The sequence below is a fragment of the Enhydra lutris genome, unplaced genomic scaffold (genome assembly GCF_002288905.1).
Source record: "Enhydra lutris kenyoni isolate GAN:26980312 unplaced genomic scaffold, ASM228890v2 scaffoldscaffold26, whole genome shotgun sequence".
NCBI classification, from domain to species: domain Eukaryota; kingdom Metazoa; phylum Chordata; class Mammalia; order Carnivora; family Mustelidae; genus Enhydra; species Enhydra lutris.
The window spans coordinates 25,412,043-25,435,255 of NW_019154110.1; the positions used below are offsets into that span (position 1 = coordinate 25,412,043).

Below are 23,213 nucleotides of genomic sequence, written 5' to 3' on the forward strand. Positions count from 1 at the left end.
TTTCTTACGTTTGAAACACAAATCAGGGAACTACTGTGATCAAGGGTAGTGTATTTCTTTATGTGTAGAACTGGACAAAAAAAACATTCGCTGTTAGGAAATCTGGGTCCTAGGCTCCTCACCACCAGGAAGTTGCTGTGACCTCTAACCCTCTTCACGCTGGCTTTGTGTTTTGCAGGGTTGAACATTAGGTAAATAAGTGCCTAATATTCTGCCTGGCACCCAGAACGGCCTCCCAAATGATAGGTGTTATATGGTAGCTCACTTAATATGTATCCCATTAGGGTAATACAAATGGATACGTTCGGCTGCGAGAAGAGGCAACCACACCTCCGCACCTTCAATGGAAAGAAGGGGGGGAAAACAGAGTCGCGTGCAGCTGAGACTACATCTCCCGCTGCCCTTTGCGGCGATCCTCGTCTGCTTTACCCAGAATCGCTCCCACGGCAACCTTGCGTCTTTCCGTGGGGCCCCGGATGTAGACTCCCTCTTACTCGGTGGGCGTGGTTTCACAAAGGCTCGGAGACCTGGGGCTCTCTTATTGGTTGTGGTCTTTCCGACTGGATTGGACGCGGAGGAGGGGGCGGCGGCCAAGGCGCGCGGTGCTGTAGCGACAGCCAATCAGAAGCCTGGACGGCCTTTGGCGGGAAGCGGTAAAGCTGAGGCTTTGCAGATTTGGCGCGAGCGCGGTTTGGCTTTACTGCTGCTGGTGTGTAGTTTATTCGGGAGCTTGACTGAAGAATCCCTGAAGCCGTGTGCGAGAGACGTGAGGAAGAGCAGGCACTGAGGTGACTCTGCCTTGTGGAGTGGAGAGCAGATGATTGCTCAGGGAGGCTTAGGGTCTGGAAGGCAGCGGAGTTGGGAGAGGGGCGATGACTAGGGCCGCAGCCTCCCTTGAGGTTCGAGGTGAAGTGAGGGAAGAGCTCAGATCGCCGGAGGTCTGAGATCGGGGTAAGGGAAAGGAATAGGCTGGCAGTCGTGCATGGAATAAAGGGGCTGAATGTTGTAGGAGGGAGATGTTCCTGGGTGGGGTTGAGAGGGTGTGGGGTGGGGACCGAGTGCCAGGCGGAGGGAAGACTGTAAATGTGGCCGGGTGCTGGGCTAAGCTGGTGATAAAGACACACCCCGTGCCTGGAGTGAGGGAATTAGAAGTACTGTAGAAATCTGTTAAGATAAACTTACTAAACTTACTGCATCACTCAAGTGGTTAAGAACTTGAGCTCTGGAGCCAGAAAACCTGGTTTGCTATGACTTTGGGTCTCTGTGCCTCTTGAGTTTTCTCATCAGTAAAGTAAGGATAGTAAGAGTGCCAACTTCTAGGGTCGTCTTAAAACTTAAATGAGTCAGTGCCTAAGGGGTGCAGGCCTGAATCATTTGGTAGAGTGTGCCACTCATGATCTTGGGGTCGTGAGTTCGAGCCCCACGTTGGGTGCAGAGACTCCTTAAAAAAAAAAAGAATAAAAGAAAATGCTTATAACAACAGTCTTCCACATAGTAGGTAGACAAGTGTTTGTTATTATTGCTCAGATTTGGCTGTGAAGCAGAACTGAATGCTAAAATATGATTATAATTTACTTATGAAATGTTGATCATTGGTATAAATTCCATGTTAGCTATTTTTCTGTCCCTCTTAGATATTGACTGGCTGTCCTGTTCTCTTTTTTGTACCCAGCCGTGTTGCCATCATGCCTCAAACCCGATCCCAGTCACAGGCTACAATCAGTTTTCCAAAAAAGAAGGTGTCTCGGACATTGGACAAAGCTAAAATCTCTGGAGACACCAAGCTAGAACTGACCAATCTCCAGGCCACACGCCGTTCTGTAAAAATTCTGCCTCTAAGCCCCAGAAAACGTCTCGGTAAGATATCCATTGTATATAAGAACAACTTTTTGACTTGTAGATATTGACCTCTCTTTCCTCAAAAATAAGATGCCTCGTCCTTTGAAGCAGCTTCCTAAGTTCATTTAAGACCACTTTGTTCACTTTGGTTATTTTCAGAATGATTGCTGTGTTCATTTACTGAACTTCAGAGTTAAGCGACTTGTTGAGATTAGCTTCTGAACTGCTTTACAGTTCGGTGTTCAGTTCCTTAATTTTGAACTTAGTTGTCAGTATTGTGACTTTGCAGTTAGCTATCTAGTATTTTGAAGCTTTCACTTCATTAGTGGTGAAATTAAGAGAAGCAGGTGATATTCTTGTTTTAGAACACTGGTTGGTAGGGGCGCCTGGGTGGCTCAGTGGGTTAAGCCTCTGCCTTCAGTTCAGGTCATGGTCTCGGGGTCCTGGGATTGAGCCCTGCATTGGACTCTCTGCTCAGCAGGGAGCCTGCTTCACCCTCTCTTGCGGCCTGCCTCTCTGCCTACTTATGATCTTTCTGTCTGTCAAGTAAATAAATAAAATCTTAAAAAAAAAAAAAAAAGAACACTGGTTGGTAATCCTTTTTTGCTTTAGATCATTTGTTTTTGTTTTTAAAGATTTTATTTATTTTTACGAGAGAGAGAAAGAATAAGCATAAGCAGGGGTGAGGGGCAGAGGGAGAAGCAGACTGTCCCGTGAGCAGGGAGCTCAGGGGGGACTTAATCCCAGGACCTGGGATCATGACCTGAGCTAAAGGCAGATGCTTAACCATCTGAGCCACCCAGATGCCCAGATCATTTGTTTTTAATGAAGGGTGATGTGGCAGTATCCAGAGACATTTTTTTTTTTAAGATTTTATTTATTTATTTGACAGAGAGAAATCACAAGTAAGCAGAGAGGCAGGCAGAGAGAGAGGAGGAAGCAGGCTCCCTGCAGAGCAGAAAGCCTGATGTGGGGCTCGAACCCAGGACCTGGGATCATGACCCGAGCCGAAGGCAGCGGCTTAACCCACTGAGCCACCCAGGCGCCCCTCCAGAGACATTTTTGATTGTCACAACTGAGGGATTGCTACTGGCATAATGGATAAAGGCCAGGTATCCTACTAAACATTTTATAATGCACAGGACAGCCCCCAATAAGAATTATTTGGTCCAAGATTGAGAAAAACACTCTTAGAAAAATCTTAGAATTTTCATCCCACTAAAAAGCCCTTTGCTGGGGCGCCTGGGTGGCTCAGTTGGGTTAAAGCCTCTGCCTTCAGCTCAGGTCATGATCTCAGGGTCCTGGGATTGAGCCCCGCGTCGGGCTCTCTGCTTGGTGGGGAGCCTGCTTCCCTCTCACTCTCTGCCTGCCTCTCTGCCTACTTGTGATCTCTGTCTGTCAAATAAATAAATAAAATCTTTTAAAAAATAAAAAAATTTTAAAAAATTAAAAAACAACCCCTTTGCTTTCTCCCAAATAGTTGTAAGATTCAGTGGTGCCATCTGGTGGCCAATGTTTGCTTCTTGAGGAGAGGCCGTCTGTTTTGGTGGTTTTAACTATAGAAATTTGCCTCTTGGGGGACCTGGGTGGCTCAGTCAGTTAAAAGTCTGCCCTCTGCTCAGGTCATGATCCCAGGCTCCTAGTACTGAGCCCCACATGGAGCTCCCTGCTCAGCTGGGAGCCTGCTTCTCCCTCTCCTTCTCCCCTCTGTGTTCTTTCTTTCAAATAAATAAATAAAAGAAGGAAGAGAGGAAGAAACTTGCCTCTTTCTGGGAAGAGAGATCTTTGCAAGTCCTTTTACTGTCCTCTACTATGAATGACCATGTTTTGATTTTAATGTATTTCAGGTGATGACAATCTGTGCAACACTCCCCATTTACCACCCTGTTCTCCACCAAAGCAAGGCAAGAAAGAGAATGGCCCCCCTTGCTCACGTTCACCTAAGGGGCGCAGATTGGTATTTGACAATCAGCTGACAATGAAGTCTCCTAGCAAAAAAGAACAAACCAGAGCTCACCAAAACAAAATCCGTTCGTCAGGCAGAAAAGGTCAAGAGATCACAACAAATTCTGAGCAGAGATGTCCACTGGAGAAAGAATCTGCATGTGTGAGACTGTTCAAGCAAGAAGGTTCGTTCTTATATGGCAACCGTTAATGCAGCCTTGAAAACAAGGCTGGTGACTCCAGATGAAACCCAGTGGATCTTCTCGGTCACCTCTGTTGTATCTAATTGTCCTTTCACATCTGACACAGGCACTTGCTACCAGCAAGCAAAGCTGGTCCTGAATACAGCTGTCCCGGATCGGCTGCCTGCCAGGGAAAAGGAGATGAATGTCATCAGGAATTTCCTGAGGGAGCACATCTGTGGGAAAAAAGCTGGAAGTCTTTATCTTTCTGGTGCTCCTGGAACTGGAAAAACTGCCTGCTTAAGCCGAATTCTGCAAGACCTTAAGGTACACTGAGAGTCCGAAATATGCTGCTCTTGCAAAAATGACACTTGGTTATGAAGGGTTAAGAAAGGTGGATGTGCTTAGGGGATTGAAGTCTCCCCTCAAATAAGATGTTTTTAGTTTCTTTTTCTAAATCTTTCCAAATGAAAATAGAGCTTATTCTCTTATATGCTATTAACTCCTCAAAGACACTTCAGGTTCCATCAAACCTTTATCTGGGGGCACCTGGGTGGCTCAGTGGGTTAAAGCCTCTGCCTTCAGCTCAGGTCATGACCCCAGGGTCCTGGGATCAAGCCCCGAATTGGGCTCTCTGCTTGACGAGGAGCCTGCTTCCTCCTCTCTCTCTGCCTGCCTCTCTGCCTACTTGTGATCTCTCTCTGCCAAATAAATAAATAAAATCTTAAAAAAAAAAAAAAAAAACCTTTATTTGAAGGCAAAATATCTCTCATGTTTGCATTTTTCTAGAAGGAACTGAAAGGCTTTAAAACTATCATGCTGAATTGCATGTCCTTGAGGAGTGCCCAGGCTGTATTTCCAGCTATTGCTCAGGAGATTTGTCAGGAAGAAGTATCCAGGCCAGCTGGGAAGGACATGATGAAGAAACTAGAATACCATATGACTGCAGAGAAGGGCCCCATGATGTAAGTAGTGCTCCGCTGCATGTTATTCTGTGAAAATCTGCAAGGTCTGCTGCTCACAAACTCACATTCTAGTCTCTTGAATGTATCCGTTTGTATGAGTAAAGAACATTTCCTGTATTGGCTGTACAGATAATTACATATGCTTAAAGGGAAAGAAGAGAGGAAAAATACACATTCTGATTTTAAGTGGGAAAAAGTGTTCTTAGGCTAATCGCTTGAAAAACCTGTATATTACTTTTGTGTCATGGTGGGGTTATCATTGTAATAGTGACTAGCAGAGAGGACAGATGATGACCTTCAAACTGGTGTCAGCTGTAGGAATGTGACCTAGAGTCACCCCAGATCTAACAGATGGGAGAGTTAAGGAGGTGAACATAGATACTAATTGTTTCTCTTTATACTTAGTGTGTTGGTGCTGGACGAGGTGGATCAGCTGGACAGCAAAGGGCAGGATGTATTGTACACACTATTCGAATGGCCATGGCTAAGCAATTCTCGATTGGTGCTCATTGGTTAGTGCTCCGTTGCTAATGTTGATGGGTCTAAAGAATTCTTTTTTTTATCGCTTCATCTTACTTATCACCTATTTTATCTTAAACCAACTTTCTGCTTTCTTATCAAAATGAAAAAAATTATTATAAAATAATAGTAGTTTTAAACTAAAATCAACTTTGTTAAGTCTGAATAGAATTGAGATAATACTTCATTTCAGAGACAGTTGATTTTTAGAGTGTCTGGTCCTGCTTATCAGTGAACAATTCTAAACCTAACTTGGAAAGAACATTCTCGAATGACTACGTACATCTTACCTAATAAGTGTGGGGGTGGGGTGGCGAGTGGGAAGCAACAGTTGGAATGCGGGATTATAACTGGAAATTGTATTTAGCTTTCAAAGCGTTTAATTTTCCTTTGGGATGATTTGACCATGATGGTTGATAGTACTTACCTTCTCCTCAGGTATCGCTAACACCCTGGATCTCACGGACAGAATTCTGCCAAGGCTTCAAGCTAGAGAAAAATGTAAACCTCGGCTGTTGAACTTCCCACCTTATACCAAAAACCAGATAGCCACTATCTTGCAGGATCGGCTTGATCTGGTAAGTGCCACCCATTGTACCACATTATGTGTCCCTTGGATCACCTCTGGTGGGGAAACCTAACAGTCTTTCTAAAATATTTTTGTTTAGAGGGGTGCCTGGGTGGCTCAGTCAGTCAGTTGAGCATCCGACTCTTGATCTCAGCTCAGATCTCAGTCTTAGGGTTGTGAGTTCATGCCCCACGTTGGGCTCCACACTGGACATAGAGCCTACTAAAAAAAAAATTTTTTATTTTTTTTTTTTTTTGCTTTGATTGCTTCCCTCAGCAGGGAGTTTCTGTGGGCCAACGTGAGAACATTTTTTTTTTTTTTTTTAAAGATTTATTTATTTATTTGACGGAGAGAGAGAGATCACAAGCAGGCAGAGAGGCAGGCAGAGAGAGAGGGGGAGAAGCAGGCTCCCCGCTGAGCAGAGAGCCCGATGCGGGGCTCGATCCCAGGACCCTGAGATCATGACCTGAGCCGAAGGCAGAGGCTCAACCCACTGAGCCACCCAGGCGCCCCACGTGAGAACATTTTTATATGATTTTCCATCCAAGGCTCCATTTATTGGATGTCTCAGGGTTGGAGTAAAAATAAGAGAAGAGGGGCACCTGGGTGGGTCAGTCACTGACCCACTTGAAATTGAAATTGAGTACGCCACTCAATTTCAGCTCGGGTGTTGATCTCAAGAGTTGTGAGTTCAAGCCCCATGGTGGGTTCCACAATGAACAGGGAGCCTCCTTTTAAAAGGGGAGGGGTGGCACCTGGGTGACTCTGTCGTTTAAGCCTCTGACTCTTGATTGCAGCTCAGGTCACCATCTTAGGTCCTTAAGATCCAGCCCCCTACGGAGCTCTGTGTCAGGCTCCGCACTCGGCGAGGAGTCGGCTTGTCCCTCTCCCTCTGCTCCTCTCTGCCCACCCCCTTTGACAACTAGGTGCTCTCAAATAAATAAATAAATCTTTTTTTGTTTGTTTGTTTTTTCCTTTTTTTAAAGAGAGGAATCACTCAATAATTTTTTTCTTTTTTTTTTGTTTATTTTTAGTAATCTCATACCCAATGTGGGGCACAAACTCACAACCGCAAGATCAAGAGTCGCAGGGTCGGGGCGCCTGGGTGGCTCAGTGGGTAAAAACGTCTGCCTTAGGCTCAGGTCATGTTCCCAGGGTCCTGGGATCAAGCCCCACATTGGGCTCTCTCTGCTCAGCAGGGAGCCTGCTTCCCTTCCTCTCTGTCTTTGCCTGCCTCTCTGCCTACTTGTGATCTGTCAAATAAATAAATAAATCTTTAAAAAGAAAAGAAAAAAAATCTTCTTACTGCGCCAGCCAGGTGCCCCTCAATACTTTTATAATGGCCTGTAACAATAGGACCTGTGAAAAAGCTTTCTTTTGAAAATGACCAAATAGGGGTGCCTGGGTGGCTCAGTGGGTTAAAGCCGCTGCCTTCAGCTCAGGTCATGATCCCAGGGTCCTGGGCTCGAGCCCCGCATCGGGCTCTCTGCTTAGCAGGGAGCCTGCTTCCTCCTCTCTCTCTCTCTCTCTGCCTACTTGTGATCTATCAAATAAATAAATAAAATCTTAAAAAAAAAAAAAAAAAGGAAAATGACCAAATAGATTTTAGTTTAGTTTTGCTAATATCTGGTTGCTTTTTTCCCCATTCATGAGCCTCTACCACATGCCTACAAAATGTTTAAATGTGTGAAATTTCCATTTATTTATGAGCAGAAAAGTCATTTCTTAGACCCTAAAGGGTGGCCAGTCAAGTTTAGACTTAATGTGAAAATATTTATGTCTGGGACCTGAATTACAGAAAAGGGGGAATCTTAAGAGTTCATGCTGTCATCTCCTATGTCTTGTTCAAAGGTGTCTGGAGTTCAGGTTCTGGACAATGCTGCAATTCAGTTCTGTGCCCGAAAAGTCTCTGCTCTTTCAGGAGATGTTCGAAAGGCGCTAGATGTTTGCAGGTGAGTTATGGCACTGTTGGCTGCTTTTATTAAAAAAAGAAATGCTGTTAATTGTCTTGTGTAACTCAAGTGAATGTGGCTTAAGAGGCTGCATTCTGCCACTTTTTACACTCAGAAAAGAGGACTTGTTTCTCAGTGGGGAGCTCTGCATTTCCACCGTGTTAATGTCTGAAACATTATCAGTCCATTACCTACAGAGGGAGAAACAAATGAGATGTTGCTGGCACTCCCTGTGGTGATTATAGATTGGTTAATTACATTTGTATTAAAAAAGACTCCAGTTTACTTTTCCATTAGCTGATCTCAAGCAGGTTTATTTATGGACCTGAACCATCTTTGCCTTTAGACTTTTTTTCCCTTCCTTTGCTTTTGTGAGCACCCCTTCCTCCGGTTGGTGGTCCCCCACACTTGTACTCCAGACCTCTCTCTCCCCCTTCCCATCCTCTGCCCCTCCTGCTGGGGAAAGCCTCTGTGCTGACTGATGAAATCTCTTCCTTCCCAGTAGGGACGCTGGGTCCATTAAAATGATACTTGCCGTGTTGGCCCGCTGGTCCAACCTCCCCCTACTGCCATGCAAAAGATCCAGGTCTGGCTTATGGCTTCCTGTGGGCAAAGTGCTTTGGAGACAGCAGTGGGAGAGGAAGCTCTTCCTATTGCTAGATGGCATGATCCTGGATTTGAAAGTTTCCCCTAGTCAGCAAACTACTTGAGTAAAGACTGCAGCTATGAGCAATGGTCATGTAGGCTGGTGTGGTGTAGCCTACACATATCATATGTATATAGAACTGAGGACTCCCCTTTTAGGTCCAGTGTGTATGGGTGGTACTGGCTCTCTCTGTAGGCAGTCACCCACCCACATAGCCTCTCTGCTGTCCATGACATTTTTTCCTCCTTCAAAATGTTATTATTGGCTTAATGTATGATGACCTACTTGGCATCTATAAGAGGAAACCATACAGTGCTGAAAGTTTCTCAGATTCCCTGGTCTGTGAATTGTTTCAAGGCAACCAAGTCCCCTTTAGCTGAGACATAACCCAGTTTTGTTTGGGGGCTTTAAAATGATAAAACATGTGTCTTTTTTCAGCTTGGTGGTTTGGTGTGGTGTTTGGTTTGGCCCAGCATAAATTAATTTTAGAAATACTTTTTTATAGGAGAGCTATTGAAATTGTAGAGTCGGATGTCAAAAGCCAGACTGTCCTCAAACCGCTGTCTGAGTGTAAGTAGTTTATCACTTTCCCGTCTTCCTTTATAATTGGAAGCTTAACTTTTCTGAGAAAAGAGGTAGAAAGACGAAATGAATGTAGTTAAATCCATACTTACCCTTTTCTGTATGTCTGTTTTTTGTCAGTTTCATCTACTTTATTTCTGTCTGGCCTCCCTGTCCTATAGTCCATGCAGGCTGGAAACAAGTTCCCCAGGGTGTTACATAAAAGGCTGGATCATAGTAAGTTTTCTTTCTAAGCTCTCGAAATGAAAATTGTGGACAGTAAGGCTTGTTCAGCTTCTCTCTGGGTTCTTCTTTTGAGTTCACTTTAGGTCTTGAAGTAGGTGAGAGGAAAGTAAATAAGAGTCAGACAGTGAAAGAATCCGGTTCAACTTGGGATATCTCAAGCCTTTAGCCAAGTCTAGGAGGGTGGGGGTACGAAGATGATGTTGCTACAGTAGGCTGTTAAAAAATGACAAAATGAGGGGCGCCTGGGTGGCTCAGTGGGTTAAAGCCTCTGCTTTCGGCTCAGGTCATGATCCCAGGGTCCTGGGATCGAGCCCAACATCGGGTTCCCTGCTCAGCAGGGAGCCTGCTTCCCTCTCTCTCTCTGCCTGCCTCTCTGCCTACTTGTGATCTCTGTCAAATAAATAAATAAAATATTTAAAAAAAAATGACAAAATGATTTTCCTTTCTGTTAGCCTTGTTCTCTTAGTCATGGCAGAGGTAAAATGGCCATGAACTACGTATCTTTTCAGTATTTAATATCCAGTGTTAATCTTTAGAAACAGGACAGTCTGATTTGATTGTTTCTTTCCTCTTTCACTCCTGCACTGGTTCAAGAGTTATCATAATTGTTTCTAGGACTACAGTTCCATAGAAAACATTTTCTCTCTTCCTTTCTTTCTACTTTCCTTTCTTTTCTTTCTTATCAATTTGTTGAAAGAAAATTAATAAAAATATTTCAGAAGCAGCCAAACTGACTGCTTAGGCTGACGGTAGGTAATATATACCAGTGCATAGATGAGATACTGGTTTCTCTTTTTTTTTTTTTTTTTTTTAAAGATTTTATTTATTTATTTGACAGAGAGATCACAAGCAGGCAGAGAGGCAGGCAGAGAGAGGAGGAAGCAGGCTCCCTGCTGAGCAGAGAGCCCGATGCGGGGCTCAATCCCAGGACTCTGAGATCATGACCTGAGCCGAAGGCAGCGGCTTAACCCACTGAGCCACCCAGGCGCCCCTAGATACTGGTTTCTCTTTAACTTTTCAGATTATTCCCGTTTCTCCTACCAGTGACATTTAGGCTTGTCAGTGTTCCTGTGAGCGCGGCTGGCACACACGTAGCTAAAGGAGGTTGTAAGTTTCTGGCATAAATTATTAGACTAACCTAATTCCTATCTTTTGACCTCTGGTATGTGTTATTAGATTTGGATGGTTCTAGAAAGCTATACGGAGTCTGACTTCAATTAAATACAAGAAGGCACTTTTTTTTTTAAGAGAAGGGGAGAGAGGGAGTCCACCAGTGGGGAGGGGCAGAGGAAGAGAGAGAGAATCTTAAGCAGGCTCCACACTTCAGGGCTTGATCTCACAACCCTAGCCCAAATGAAGAGTTGACGCTTAACTGACCGGGCCACCCAGGCGCCCCAGGATGGCACTTTCTAATAAATAGCACTAACTGGGTTTCTTTGACACATAGGCGGGTTCCCTAGCTTTGAAGCTATTCAAACAAAAGCTGAATAGATGATCACTAGTTGGGATTGTTTTGGGTAGGGAGCAAGAAGAGAACTCTAAATTCCTTTCAGCTTTAAGATCGGTGATCAGTGATCTCTAGTTTTCCCACTACCATTAGTTCTTTGCAGCATCCTGGTTATGGTAATGAAATAGAAGCAGATTGCTTTGGGGCAACTGCTCGAGGTCTGAGGAAGTAATTGAGGCAAAAGTTGTTACAGAGCAAATCCCTCCTCTGTCTTGCAATTCATGCATCTCCAAACAATGAGGCCATAGTCCTAGGCATCTAGCTGGCAGTTCCCCAACCTCCGGCCTCTGAGATGGTGCTATCTGCTAAGATATCCAGTGACATTTTCTCAAGTGTTGCTCTGTTGTGGATCGTCTTAGGCAAGTGAACCAAACCTCAAAGGTCATTTGGAGAAGCTATCTAGAGGACTTATGTAGGATTCACTTTTCTGTCCACGTTTAGTCACTCATTTCACTTTTTTTCCTTTCTTGATGACCAGGCACACTCATCTTTGCTTCAAGGTTCTGTACTTTTCATCTTCAAGATATTAAGAATTTCCAAGGCAGAATACAGTAGTCCTCTGTCTAGTCCTCCTTCTTTCATGAGGTGGATTTTGCCTCTCTGACATTAAATTGCATTTTACAGGATGAAATAGCCTACCATTCTGCGCAGAAAAAGGATAACCCTATTTTCCAAGTCATCATCTTTCTGAAGATAGATAGCACTGTCTCCCATCCTTTGGCTTCTAGTTACAGAGTTGGAACCTCTGCTTTGGCACCACATGACTGCACTTGAATCGCCTTCAACTAAAACTTAGCATCATCTGTCTCGATGTACACAATACTTAAAAAATCTAAGGAAGCCTGATTTATTTACTTTTTAGGCAAATCACCCTCTGAGTCACTGGTTCCCAAGCGGGTTGGTCTTATTCACATATCCCAAGTCATCTCAGAAGTTGATGGTAACAGAATGACTTTGAGCAAAGAAGGAACACAAGATTCCTTCCCTCTTCAGCAGAAGATCTTGGTCTGCTCTTTGCTGCTCTTGACCCGGCAGCTGAAAATCAAAGAGGTCACTCTGGGGAAGGTGAGTTGAGAATTCCAGCAGATGGAGCTGGGGTGGAGATGAGAATGCTTTGCGGAGCAGATATTGTCCGAAGGGCCTATTATTATGCTCCAGCTGACAGGAATTAAAAGTGGGTTTTTAACAGTAAGAATAAATGCCGGTCCCGTATAAAAGGCAACTGATTTTATTTCCTTTGGGTTGTGGTTGAGAATTTCCCATTCATCTCCTCCCCTTCATTTCTACCTCTCCCTGTGAAATACATAAAGCTCCTCTCCTGCCTTAGGTTTTGGCAATATCTACAGAATGCCTTCAATGGTTTTATTAGGAAGAGGGAAAATTGTTGTATTCAGATAACTTTTACAAATGCAAATTCACATTTTTAAGAGTCTACAAGGTTGGGGAGCCTGGGTAGCTCAGTGGGTTAAAGCCTCTGCCTTCGACTCAGGTCATGACCCCAGGGTCCTGGGATCGAGCCCCGCGCTGAGCCCCGTTGAGCCCCACATCAGGTTCTCTGCTCAGCGGGGAGCCTGCTTCCCCCTCTCTCTCTCTGCCTGCCTCTCTGCCTACTTGTGATCTCTGTCAAATAAATAAATAAAATCTTAAAAAAAAAAAAAAAGACTCTACAAAGTTACAAGAGATAGAAGTTTTAAACAACTTTTGTATTCTCCCTTGTTTCTCCCAGTTATATGAAGCCTATAGTCACGTCTGTCGTAAACAGCAGGTGGCAGCTGTGGACCAGTCAGAGTGTTTGTCACTTTCAGAGCTCTTGGAGGCCAGGGGCATTTTAGGATTAAAGAAGAACAAGGAAACCCGCTTCACGAAGGTACAACTAACTGCCTCTTTGATAATGCTTTTTTAATTGTCCTGTTTTGGAGAGCTTATCTGTTTTTGTTAAAGATTTAAACATGACCACAGTTAGGTCAACAATTTGTTTTTTGTTAGATAGAGTTCAAGATCTGTGAGGATGGGACTGGTAGGAAGGAGGTATTTTCTGCAGGCCATTGAAAAAGCGGTGTTTAACTTGCTTGCCTCTTGGGACGAAAGTTCAACATGATAGAAGTTTACATAATACAAACTTGGCTTTTGTGAGTTCTCCACCGTGAAAAGTCTTTTTCTCTTCTTTCCAGGTGTCTTTGAAGATTGAGGAGCAGGAAGTAGAGCATGCTCTAAAAGACAAAGCTTTAATTGGAAATATCTTAGCTACTGGATTGCCTTAAATTCTTTTCTTTTATAGTAATATGCTACCCAGAAGTATCCCGCTGGCATTTAGAGAGCTCTGGAATCTTCATTTTAGTACTTTATCCATTCAGGCCTGAAAACTAATATGACCTTTTTTTTTTTTTCTTTTTTTCATTTTATTTTCTCTTAAATAATCTCTACACCCAGCATGGGGCTCAAACAAAAGTTGCATGCTCTTCTGACTGAGCTAGGCAGGCGCCCCGAAATATGACCTTTTTTAATGGGAAACTGATAAATTTTTATCTGTAGGTTGATGAATATTATTAACACAGAGTAATAATTTTGGGTCTTATTTTTATGCATTAAAAATCCAAGTAGACTCTTTTTAATTATATTCACTACGTCCACATCTTGTGTGTCTCTAACCAGTATGCTCGTATTACAGCATATAGGATTTATATGGTGGACTATGCCTGTATTTACCTCTTAGTTTCTTCAGACATTGGTGTGTTTTATAGAACTTTGGGGCTAGAGTAAGAAGAATGAAAAAGGACGTTCCAGGGAAATAAGCAAGTCTACATGGAGATCTGAGGACACTTTCATCAAAGAATTTCTTTCTTTTTGGAGTATACTGCATTCACGTTGCACATACTTCCACATTGCGACATTTTAAAGACTCACTGAGTTTCTTGGGCACTCCCAAAGGTTGTGGGGGTGGTAAAGGGAATGTAACTGTACGGTCTGTGAATATATTTATTTCCAAGTTGCATTCTTTGTCTTTGTAAGCATGCACATTTCAAGAGAGCTCAAACTTTCAGCAAACAATGTGAAAATTTCCCCCAGACTGTCCCACAGTCTTAGCTGCTCTCAGATGAAGCCACTTGTTTCCAGATGCCTTCATTTGGGGTTGGATTTTTCATCTAAACCTCAGATTTTTCCGGTCTTATTAGATAAATTAATCCATATGGCTACTCAAGTCTCCCCTTTTCTGGGTTTGGTTTCCAGTGGCATTCAATGGTAATTTGTGGTGGGGACACCAGAGGGCACCATTATAACACTGACAGCCTTGAATGTGCAGGCAGTGGGGTTGGGGTAGTTTTGAGGGAAGTGGAAGAAAACTTAACTCTGATCCTTTGGGGAGATGGCTGTACTTTTAGGACTCAAGCAGATGCTTGGAGTGCAAACCATATGTGATAGGAAATGTCCGAGAGCCAGTGGCCAAGTCTGTGCCGCTCCCTGAGCTCTGGCCTCTCTGACATGTCTTGAGTTTAGGAACTTGATATTGCACAAATGATCTGTTGGCCACTGTTTCATTCATGCTACCCACTGTATCCTTGCAATGTGATCTGGACCGCAGCAGATGGTATGGGATAGAAGGACACACAGAGAGAGCCCTCTGAAACGGACACCACCCTCCAGTGGGTGTGGCAGAGCAGAGTCTGCAGCCTAGTCCAAGGTCTGAGTCTGAATGTTCTCGCCCTGTCACCTTGACTAAGAGCACTCACTCCCCCTGAGGGTCACTTTTGAGTGGAAAACAGTCCATACCTAGAAGCCCAAGAGTGTCTGGGGCTACAAGGGTTAACAAGCATAATTGCAAAGATTGTCCGAAGGCTGATGGAAAGCAGAGACTGAATGGGATTGAGAACAGATGCGGGGCTTGATTTAAATTACATTTTATTGGATGCTGCAGCCTTAAGAGACGTGACTGCTTTACAGTTTGTTTCCACACTGTGGGCAGCTGCTGTCTGTTCTGCGTCCACAGTAGGATCCTGCCCAGAAAGGAGCGGCCTCCCCACCTCGTTGTGTTTGAGGCTTGGCGCCTTCCTCTTAACTGTAGGGCTTGAGTCAGGAACATGGCTTGACTCGCAGTGGGGCTGCTATGTATCCTCCATGGCTCAGAGCCAAGATCGCATTTACAGATTCAAAAGGGCCAAATTTCTTTCCCCTCTACCTCTTTTCTCTCCCTTTCCCCTGGTATTTGGAAATAGGGTTTTCTCTCGACTGGGTTGTTGGTTTCCTTTCCTTCAGTTCTCCCCCCACTGTCAATTTCTAGGTCATTGCTGCTCTTAAGACTTCAGCAATTGGAACAGGGTTGGTTCTGTCAATGATGCGTGAAGCCGACTTAGAGTCCCTGCTTGGCTTCCGCTGCCCTTGTGGGAGCAAAAGCTGATGTATGTTTGTCAGTGAAGTCTTAAGTGTAATGCAGACAGCCAGGGAGCAGACAGAAGAGGAAGAAAAGTCCTTTTCTTGCTGGCTTTTCTCACTGAAGCTGAGAGCTATGGGAAGGTAGTGGGATTTTTAGAGGGATGGGCTGGGCTTGTGGTTACTAGTTTCTGCCAGGATTGTAGCTGGTTTTCACACAGAGTAGAGGCAAAGATGCTGACCCACATTCTTCCTCTTGAAGGTGGTGGGATATATGTCTATATCCTGATTTATTTTTCTTCAAAGAAGCATAGAGTTTTAGCCGGTATTGCCATGGAAAGAACATACACACGATAAAATTTTGGTGTGAGTTTCAACCCCAGAGCTGCTGCGGACATTTCTGGCTCAGTGAAGACTTGCCTGTGGCTAGTTAACTAACTGGCAAGAGTGTGTGAGGTCCAGGCTTCCCAGAGATCAAAAATGTTGGCAGAGATCTATTTACTACCCGCCCCCCCCCAATCCATTGCTCCCTGCCTTTATTAAGTGCCCTTTTAAGATCTACCAATGAGACCTGGAAGGGAAGATGGAGCTACATCTTGGGGATTTTCAAAAATATCTATTGAGAGGTGTTGCCTTGACTACCGACGGAGACCAAAAGAAAGAGCCAAGTTTGAGATGTTACTTACATTTGTGTCTGTCCCCAGCACTTAGGACAGTGTCCGGGACCTGGGAGGTATTCAGTAAACAATGTTGAATGAACGGACAAATGAACCGTGGAAGGCACTCCCTTTCCCTCCATCTCCAGGTCGGTTCTATTGAGGGGTACACGGTGCCGGTGTCTCTGCACGGAGGGGGAGCGGGGCGCCTGTAAAGGAAGGACGCTGCATCCTATAAGATGTGTCTTGACACATCGTGGAGCGTTTATTGGCCTCACAGATGCGTACCCGTCGTACCCATCGTTCCTTCTGATGTCTTGGCATTTTGCTTGAGGCAACTTCCATGTTGCTTCCAGGAAGCCTTGGGTTTGGGGAGAGAGTCCTAGTCCTACCTACGGGCTCAGAAGATGGGGGCCTGTCTGGAGGTTCCTAGTGTTCCTGGGGATGGGCCAGAAGCTGTGTCTCTTCTTGGCAAGGGATCGGAGAGGAATACGCCTTTGGTGTCCCACCTTTCAACTCTGGAGGAAAGTTGTGATCTCGGGTTCCTCCTGAAAGTGCAAGGTGCCCTCTGATACATTCTCTTGGAAAGCTGCAAACAGTGCAGGTCTCCCTCTTCTCAGAAGTGCAATCTGTAGGGGGAGAAGGTGTGCCCTCTGGCCTCCCTTGATTTTCAACCCCAGCCCCAAGGCACTGGCAGTAGAAGCTAATTGGGTGCAAGAGGCCTGGGTAGAGGCTGTCTGAAGACTGGCTAAAGGAGAGAGCCAGCTCCTTTTTAAAAAAGCTCTAATTGAGTTCTGAATCAGCCTCCCTCTCTTTGATCCCTCCTCTGTTTCCCACACTGCCCTGAAAGAGCCAGATCAGCACTTTATAACAAGGGTGCGCCTGCTCCCCACACGGCCCCCCTCTCCCGACGCTCTCCGCTGCCGCCATCCACTGCTTGTCTCCTTCAGTTAAGATAATGAAGATGCTGAGAGATAAAATGTGTATTTAATAAGGGTGGGGGTAGGGAGGCGGAAAGGGGCAGCCAGGGCCTTCCCTAGTTTGGGGCCTAGCCAAGACTCAAGCTGAAAGCAAAGCTGGAGTAAGACTTGGCCCCAGGGTGTGGGGGTTTCTGGGCCTCAATCCAGCTGACTTCACTGCCTGCTGTTTGCCCTAAATTCCCCCACCTCCACCCTCTCACCCCCACACTCCTTTCTTTCCTCTCTCCTTGCTCCCAATGGGGAAAGGGAATCTTGCTTCTACTTTATTTTCAGCTGGTAACTTGGCCTTTGGTTCGGTGCTCCCCCCCACCCCCCGAGTCAGCTGCAAGGTCGGGCTAGGGCAGCCCCCTCTAGCCTAGGCCTGTAGAAGCCATGGGTTCGCCGTGGGGGGTGAAAAAAAGCTAGAATTAATGAAGACCAGCTGCTAGCCTGGGTTCTGCCCGCAGTTAGCTGGAGGCTGGCCCTTCGTGGTGGTTGGAGGTACTGGGGTGCGTGACCTCCATCCCTGGGCACCAGGATATCCTGTGGCAGCTGAAGCTTGTGCTACTCTGTGAGCTCGATTTTATCCTCAGTTTGAAGAGAGTAGTCTGTTTCCCTGTTGCCCTACTCCTCCCCTCTCCAAATAACACTGGGCCCTTATTGGGCTTTATAACTGTAGTGGTGGCCCAGCTGAGATCTGAGGATCTCCAAGTTCTTTTGTAAACACTCATTAACTGCCTGGGAAGAACCAAGAGCCCTGGTTAACAGCTGGGAGGGAACTGAGGCACGTTGGGGAGAAAGGCTTGACCTGAGCTCACCCCATGGACTCCACCCTGGGGCCTCCATCCTTCTTGTTTAGCTCCTTTCCTCAGTTCTCCCTGAAAGATGGAGAAAGAGGTAGATGCAACGCAGCTGCCCTCTCCCCTTCTAGGAAGAGGCCATGCTTTCTCCCTGGCCTTGGGAATCAGTCCCTGATTTCCCCTGGCCCTTCACCCCATGACACTTTCCCTGCTCTGCTGCTGCTGGAGATCTGTGCAACTCTCCTTGCAAAATATTCTCACTCCAGCCCTCTGCAGACCTCCCATCCGCCTTTCTCTGGCCCACCAGACCCAAACCCCGGTGCCTCCTTTGGAGCTGCTGAGAAGCTCGCCTATCCTAAACTGAGTCTGTAGCCTTGAAGTTGATCTAATTGTGCTAAGAGGCCCCTCCACCCCCTAACCCCCTAGATTTACCCCAAATGGTACCTGGGAAAATATTCTCTTTCTTTACCGTATTCACTCTGGTAAAGTTTCAGGATCCTATTCAGGGCTGGGTAGTGGCACTAGGGCCCTAATTGACCCCTAGGTTCTGAATCATTCTTCCACTGACAATTGCTCTTTCTAGTGATGGGTGTAACTCAAAGTCCCCCAGCTCTACCTGTTCACACTCTCACCTGTATGTGCATGTCTGCCCACTTCGGCACACTCCCAGGTCCACCACCCCCGGCCAGGGTATGAAACTCGACCAGTCTCAACTGCTATCCATGTTTCGCCGCCCTGTTATTTGCTGGGGGGTGGGGGGAATCCCCCTCCTCCTCCTCCCCTGGGTGGCCTCCTAGGTATTTAGGAATAGTGGGAGGGAGATCCAGAGACCATGCTATGTCTATGAGGGGGTGGGTAGGAGTGAGTACCTGTCCAAAATGAATGCCTCTATCCCCAAATTCTCAATGGCTAGGTGGCTCAGCAGGAGTGCTAAGGAGATCTTAACCCCCATCTTCAGCACCAAAGCCCAAATCATCCGCTGGGGATGGGCAGAAAGAACTGCCTTTTTCCTCCTGTCAAGTATTATCCTATCCTTGGCTAAAGTCATTCCCTGTGCTGTGTATTTGAGACTGAGGACTGTTCCGGTCCCCAGCCCGTGACTCAGATCGCCGGCTTTCTCCCAGTGAGTTCCTTCTGCCCCATCAGTCAGCTCTGCACCCGCTGACCCAGTCAGGGCTGGTGGAAGAGGGCGGGGAGAATCTACTGTTTGTTGAGTGGACTTTAGGACCCAACGGGAACCCGTGCTTCTTGCAGCAGCCTAACCCAGAAGCAGGGGGGAATCCTGAACCGAGCTGAGAGGGCTTCCCCGGTTCTCCTGGGAACCCCATCGCCCCCCTGCCAGCACGCACCTGAGCAGGTAGGACCGCGCACACCCCTTCCCAATTCCCCCTGGGCCGCCTTCCGCCGGGCTTTCCCGCTGCTGATCTGGTCGTTTCCCTCTCGCCAGTTCAGGCTTTCCCCATCCCTCCTCCCCCACTGCTCACTGTGGTCCTGGGAGGTGGGGGCCTGGGAACAGTGGGGTGTCTGAGAGCTCGGAGCCCCCGCGCCCCACAGCGCCGTTCCTGCACTCCCCCCAGGCACTGCCCGATCTCAGGCTAAGAATGGAAAGTCGGGGGAAGGTCTGCCCAGGCCCCACGCCCTTGCACCCTCCTTTGCAGCGTTGCTTAATGCCCCTTCCCCCACCTCACCTCGACGGGAGAACTGGCAGTGTCGGGGCGGTAGCGGAGGGAGCGGGAGAGGGACCTGAGCCTCCCTGGAGGATTTCTCCGGCGCTTCCTCCTGGCCTCCTGGGCCCCAGAGCTCGGGACTTCAGCACCCCCCACCCCCCGCCCCTGCCCCCAGATCCGTACTCACCTTGTAGGGGAATGAATGCCCCTTTCCAGGCTCCTCTCACACTTGGGGGGCTAAAGGCTTTGCTGGAGGGTAGTGGAGGTTGTGAGTGGTTTTTGGTGACCTGTTCCTCTAGGGAAAGTTCTTTCAGCTTAGAACCCCATCCCTGCCACGACCTCAGCACCTATTGCAAAGACAAGCCCCTCACCCCAGTGTGTGTGTGTGTGTGTGTGTGTGTGTGTGTGTATGTGTGTGTTTAGACCATGTGGTTTTAAGATCTATAAGCTTTGCATAAAGGTGGCTGTATGCATGGAAGGGGAGAGGTCCCAGAGTGTGGCCCAGGCCAGAACAGGCTCAGCCCAGATGGCTGGGGAAGGGGGTGTAGACCAGATCAGGGAGGCCACCCCACCGTGCCAGCTCCCTGGATGCCTTGCCTTTCAGAGTCTCAGGCTCCTGGTGTTACCCCCAAGCTCCTGCCCGCCTGCAGGCTCTCTGGGAAAGGGCTGAATGGCACCCACTGTTTACAGCGGCTGATTTTTCCCTCCAGTCGGGGGCTGACAAAGCCTGCTCTCTGAAGATCTAGGGCATCTCTTTCTGGTTTAGTGGGTTTGCAGGAGGGCCGTATGACTTGTCTGAGTAACTGTGTGAATGTGTGTATCGCCTCTGAGCGTAGCTGACTGAGGAAGAGAGTGATAGGAAAGACTGGTCACGCTTTGGGGGAACCCCTCTAGCTCTGTGTCTGGTGGAGTGGGCGGCTTGTCCCCATCTGGTAACTCCGTTGAGGTGTGGGGTATGCTTTGCTCTTCTCCATGACTCCCCAAGTCCCCTAAGGGTTGGTTTTGGAGGAAAGGGTGGATAAGGGAGTGACTTCAGACTTAATTCTGCTCTTGACCCAGGAAGCAGAGCTTCTGAGTGTGAGCGGGTGTGTGATTTACACTAAGAGCTCAGTTTCTTTCTTTCTCCCTTCCTTCCTTCCTTCCTTCCTTCCTTCCTTCCTTCCTTCCTCTCTTTCTCTCCCTTTTCTTTTCTTCTTTTCTTTTCTTTTCCTTTCTTGTTTTTGCTGTTTTGGTGAGACAAGAAAAGAATTTATTTCAGTGAGGCCAACACCAGGAAGACAGCAGACTTAGTTTCTTCATTTGTAAACACTTACACGGCGATCAGTAGAAGGCCCCACTTGCCTGATAGGGACACCTCTATAAAGACCCCATAAGACAATGTATCAGACAGCTAAGTGCAAATGGTAGTTATGAGCGGGGAGTGGGGGTTCTAAGACAAGATTCTTTTCCTAAATCTAGGTCAGTCTCTCTGCCTTGGCTTTCCTTCCCCCCATCCTTGCCCATCTGTGGGAAGGCAGAACCAGGCAGGCCATTGCCCCCAGGGCTGTGGAATTACCCTAATGCAGGGGGTAACTGTCACCAGAGAGCCTGTGGTCAGAGAGGACAGAGCTCTCCACCAGGCTTTTCTTCCTCTGGGGCTCCACACCCTCTCCCCTGAGCCCTGTCTCCACCTTCCTTCTGCCATCCCTGCTCAGTGTCCTTGTCCCTGTCTCTCCCCTGGCCAGTGGCCTCCTTGTCCGGCTCACTGGACAGGGGCCCTAATCGGATTGGACAGCTGAGATCTGTGTGACGGCTGAGAGCAGGCGGGAGGGAAGCCAGTGGGAGGATGGTACAAGGGCTGCCCCTGGCACTGTCTAGGCCTCCCAGGCACCACCTTGGGCCCCGTGGACTCCTGGCTTGGCTTGGCCCCGGGGAAAGGGTGCCAGAGGAGGCTAGGAATGAAGAGTAGGGGAGGGGGAAACCCTAGGACCTCTTTGATCTTTGGTGGTCTTCATGTCACTATCTCTGACTGTGACCTGGAGGAGAGGACCGCAGGTGAGAGCCAGGCTTGTCCTGCCCCCTCCCCCATCCCCATGGCCCCACTTTCTTCTCTCCTCTTGTTGGGAAATGTGTTCACTTTCCCCACCCAGCCCCTTTGGCCAGTTCCCCCTTATGGGTCACATCTGGGAGCTGCTGGGGGCACTGTGTGTCTGCCTCACTGTGGGCTGTTTCCTCCCCTCCAAGGTATTTCTCTCACTCACTCTCTGGGCTGGGAGCCAGGACTCCTGGGTTTCCCGCCTGCCTCCTGGTGCAGGGCTGCCCTGCAGGCCTCCAGAGAGTCGCTAAGCTGGTTTCCTTCCTCCTGCATGGGGAGGGCCTTCTCCCTGGGCTGGGAGGTGTCAAGAATCCCAGGTGGGCTGGGGTGGGGGCGCCACAGCACCCCGGCTCCTCCCTTCTCGCCTCTGACTCAGCTGGGGGGCAGCACATGCCCTGCCTGGCAGGCACAGCCGGTTCTCGCCTCCAGGCTTCCATCTTTGCATGTGGGCAGCCAAGATCTTCTGCTCTTCTTTTTAGCTTTTTTTTTCCCCCATGGTATCTGGGGGTGGCCATTGAAACCCCTCTGTACCTACACATTTTGGGGAGCAGGGGATTAGCATAATTGAGGCTGGGGCGCTATTTTGTCTTCTCTCCAGCTGGGCCAAGATGAAGGAAACCAGCACAAACTTCCCCATGCCAATTCCCTCTGCCCTCAAAAGACCAGTCAGCGGAGCCAGGCCCTGCCCTCTCGGTGCCCACAATGTGGTTGGCACTGATTTGTCAGAAATTGGGAAGGTTTCCCTCTAGACTGCTTGCCTCCTCTCTCCTCCTCTTGGGCAGGGACAGCTCTAGGATTGTAGGCACTAATGGGCAGGCCTCCCCCTAGGGAAGGGGTGTGGGATGCCCCTGAGATGGCCAAGTTGGCATGAGCCCCAGGCTGGAGTGCTGGACTTGGTGTGGAGCTGGGAGTTTGTGGGGGAGAGCAGGACACGGGCCTCCCTGCCCCCCTCATTTCCTGCACTTTGGGCAGCTGTGGGCGAGAAAGGCTGCAGGGACTATTTTTAGTTGGTCTGTCCCCTGGCAGGAGGGACGTGCAGAAAAGCACGGGGCAGCAGAGGGGCTGGCCAAGGTGAGGGTGAGCAGGCAGGCGGAGGAGTGAGGAAGAGCCAGAGGGGCAGCAGACAGGGCAGAGAGGCGCATTGGGCTGGGGCAGGGCCTTGCTGAGAGGGTCCTGACCCACGTAGATGGGCCTGGCCGGGTAGAGGAATCCTGGGGACCTTCCTCTTGGAGCTCTCTGTCCTACTAGACTTAGAACCCAAAAGGGCTTTAGAGACCACCTAGACAATCCCTCCCCCTTACAGAGGCCTATACGGGGAGGCAAACAGAGGCAAACAGGCCTACACAGGGAGATGTCACTTTCCGCAGGACACTCCGCCAGTCATTGGGCTGCACTGGGGTCCCAACCCAGACCCCTTGCGCCGGATTTTCTCCCATCAGGGTCCCTTGCCGCACCTGGTTGTGCCTCCCTCCCCTACTGGTCTCTTTCCCTCTGCTTGTTTATGCAGGGTCTCTGGTAAACCCCAGCTTGGTTTGCTTATAAATCTCTACCATGTGGAGAGAGCCTGTGTCCAGGCTGGAAGGAGGTCAATGTTGGGGTTTGTTTAGGTGGCCTGTGGCCACTGTTGTGAATCCAGATGCTGGGCGTCTTCCAAACAGGCTCACAGGCTGATGAGCTTGGGCTTGGAGACACCTTAGGGAAGGGCCATCCGGTCTCATTCTGTCTTAGAGACCCAGAGAGGGCCTGGATTTGTCCACAGTCCT

At 47.9% G+C, this 23,213-nt stretch overlaps 1 protein-coding gene across 1 annotated transcript; it reads left to right on the forward strand.

Annotated features, from left to right (window-relative positions):
* The first annotated feature begins 640 nt into the window (after positions 1-640).
* On the forward strand, positions 641-13,873 carry LOC111151553 (cell division cycle 6). Its single transcript, XM_022509619.1, has 12 exons — positions 641-788; positions 1,673-1,857; positions 3,687-3,968; positions 4,093-4,292; positions 4,755-4,930; positions 5,336-5,442; positions 5,888-6,027; positions 7,869-7,969; positions 9,121-9,185; positions 11,792-11,994; positions 12,656-12,796; positions 13,101-13,873. The coding sequence occupies exons 2-12, from the start codon at positions 1,686-1,688 to the stop codon at positions 13,188-13,190; spliced, it is 1,677 nt and encodes a 558-aa protein (XP_022365327.1). The 5' UTR covers positions 641-788; positions 1,673-1,685; the 3' UTR covers positions 13,191-13,873.
* Positions 13,874-23,213: the final 9,340 nt, after the last annotated feature.

What these genes read in the sequence shown, in the direction of transcription:
- LOC111151553 (XM_022509619.1), top strand. Translation starts at nt 1,686, where the DNA reads ATGCCTCAAACCCGATCCCAGTCACAGGCTACAATCAGTTTTCCAAAA. An exon ending in GAATTCTGCAAGACCTTAAG is followed by an intron (nt 4,293 to 4,754) that starts GTACACTGAGAG and finishes GCATTTTTCTAG; the next exon opens with AAGGAACTGAAAGGCTTTAA. An exon ending in AGGAAACCCGCTTCACGAAG is followed by an intron (nt 12,797 to 13,100) that starts GTACAACTAACT and finishes TCTTCTTTCCAG; the next exon opens with GTGTCTTTGAAGATTGAGGA.